This window comes from Penaeus monodon, chromosome 3 (assembly GCF_015228065.2).
Source record: "Penaeus monodon isolate SGIC_2016 chromosome 3, NSTDA_Pmon_1, whole genome shotgun sequence".
NCBI classification, from domain to species: domain Eukaryota; kingdom Metazoa; phylum Arthropoda; class Malacostraca; order Decapoda; family Penaeidae; genus Penaeus; species Penaeus monodon.
The window spans coordinates 9589594-9592093 of record NC_051388.1 but is presented as its reverse complement, the minus strand read 5'-3'; the positions used below and the strand labels follow the sequence as shown (position 1 = coordinate 9592093).

Genomic DNA, 2500 nt, shown 5'->3' with positions numbered 1-2500 from the left:
CTGAATCTCCTCTCGGGAGTATTAAAAAAAAAAAAAAAAAAAAAAAAAAATTAGGTCCAAGAACTTTCGTCATTCTCTTATATTATCTCTTTCACTTTTCCGTCACTAATTCAAATAACAACGAATATATTAATAATCCCAGTGACGTATATAACCAACAAATAGATAAACTGCATGATCCCCACTCGCCACCTCCCTTCCAGATGTGTCGACCCTGCTCTTTGCATTCCTGACGGGGACGGTGTGTACGTCAACCCTTCCTTCCGCATTGGGCTGCTGTCAGAGTGCGTGGATTATTGCGACAACGACATTTCCTATCTGTGGGAGGCCGCTGATGGCAACGACGTGGCTTTTCCTTCCATCCCGGCGCACTTTCCGCTGGGTGAGTCGCTGTTGTTTACGCGACGGTGTGAGCTGGTGCATTTTTTTTCTTTATGAGTTGGGCGTGGTAGGTGGTATTGGTGCGTGCGTGTGTGTGTGTGTGTGTGTGTGTGTGTGTGTGTGTGTGTGTGTGTGTGTGTGTGTGTGTGTGTCGTTTTGAAGATTATTTTTTTAGAATTATGATTATACATAACACCTCCACGTGATATTTTGTGTATCTTGTTTGCCAACACTAAATATGTTTTAAGTGATCAAATGTTTTGTTTTGATTAACATTCTCTAATGGGGCATAACAAGCTGGTGAATATCCGGAGGTCCTTTGTCCTTGAAAAATAACGACTCTGAGAGAAAACGACTCTGAGAGAAAACGACTCTGAGAGAAAACGACTCTGAGAGAAAACGACTCTGAGAGAAAACGACTCTGAGAGAAAACGACTCTGAGAGAAAACGACTCTGAGAGAAAACGACTCTGAGAGATAACGACTCTGCCTCATTTGATCCCCGCAGGTGCCACATCCAACGAACTGGCCTTCAGTACTCAGTTTTTCGACGACAACCCGAACCTCCAAGACCTAAGAATCTCCTTACACTCTACGGATAATTCGCAGCCTGTCACAGGTACGCCCTCCCAAGGTCTATGGGTCGCCCTCCCAAGGTCTATGGGTCGCCCTCCCAAGGTCTATGGGTCGATCTACGTTACGTAGATCTTGCGCCCTCGTCGCTTTATCTTCTCCCTTTCCTCCCTATTCCCTCATCCTTCCCTCTCTCCCTCCCCCCCTCCCCCATTGTCATCGTCAAGTCGTGGGTAATTTCCTAAACTCAGAATTAATAATATTTACTGTTCTTATTATTATAATAATAATAATTATTATTATTATTATTAATGTTATTATCATTATTATCATTATCAGTATTATTATCATTTTTATGTTATTATCTCTGATCTTCAGTCTTCACTGCTAATCCGCCAAAGTGCTATATACAGGAGAATTAAGAGAGGCCAAGGTTGAGACAGAAACCATATCTATCATCATTTACATCATTTTAGTTATTTAATTATTGGATTTATTTACTTCCATTCCTGTTGCTAACCCCCTCGCTGCCCCCCCCCCCTCCTCCCTCTTCTTTCCCTCCCACCTTCTCTCTTTTCCTCCCACATTCTATCTCCTTCCCTCCTTCCCTCCCATCTTTCACCATCCTTCTCTTTCTCTTCCACAATCCTTCACCTTCCCTCCATCCTTTTCATATCCTCCTTTCCTGCCATCTTCCACCTACTCTCGCCTTCCACTATCCACCCTCTTCCCCCTCCCTTCCCCTTCCTTCCCTCCTTCCGCACCTTACCGTCCATCCACATCCTTCCTTCCCCTCTTTTCTCCCACGTTCTACCCCCTTCCTTACCTCTCATCATCCGTCTCCTTCCCTCCCTCCCTTCCCTCCACCCTCTTCTCTCCCTTCCCTCTCACCTCTCTCCCCTTCCCGCTTACCTCCCTCCCCTTCCCTCCCCTTCCCTCCTACCATCTCCACCATCCACCCCCACCTCCCACTTCGTCACATCTCACTTCCCATCCCCTCCCCTTCCACCTCCTACCTTCTCCACCCCCACCCTTTCCCTTCCATCATCCACACCCCTTCCCCCTCACCCATCCTCCACACCCCTTCCCTCCCCCACCCACCCTCTACACCCCTCCCTTCCCACCCACCTACCCTCAACACCCGTTCCCCCCACCCACCCACCCTCTACACCCGTTCTCCCCCACCCACCCACCCTCTACACCCCTTCCCACCCGCCCGCCCACCCTCTACACCCCTTCCCACCCGCCCGCCCACCTCTCAACCCACTTCCCTCCCCTCACGCAGGAGGAGGAGCCTACTTCATGAAGGTGAACCAGCGGCCCGTCGGAGGAACCTGCGCCCTCGCCAAGCCGCCGCTGGAAAGAGCTCTCATCGACACCTACATCCTGTCGTGCGAGGGCTGGGTCGATCCGGAGAACAAGGGCATTAAGAGCTACAATGTGTGGCGTGAGTAGGGGTTTGTTTTTTGTTTTTTTTTTGGAGGGAGGGTGGGAAGGGTGGGAGAGGGAGGGAGTGTAGAAAGAAGGGGGTGGAGAGAGAGAGAGAG

The 2500-nt window shown here is 49.3% G+C and overlaps 1 protein-coding gene across 1 annotated transcript in view; it reads left to right on the top strand.

Annotated features, from left to right (window-relative positions):
* Positions 1-2400, top strand: part of LOC119585202 — a gene marked incomplete at its 3' end in the record, with an annotated part of 27761 nt that extends 25361 nt beyond the window's left edge. The window contains 3 exon segments of the mRNA XM_037933856.1: positions 204-382; positions 889-999; positions 2239-2400. Of these exon segments, the coding sequence (XP_037789784.1) occupies positions 204-382; positions 889-999; positions 2239-2400 (452 nt within the window).
* Positions 2401-2500: the final 100 nt, after the last annotated feature.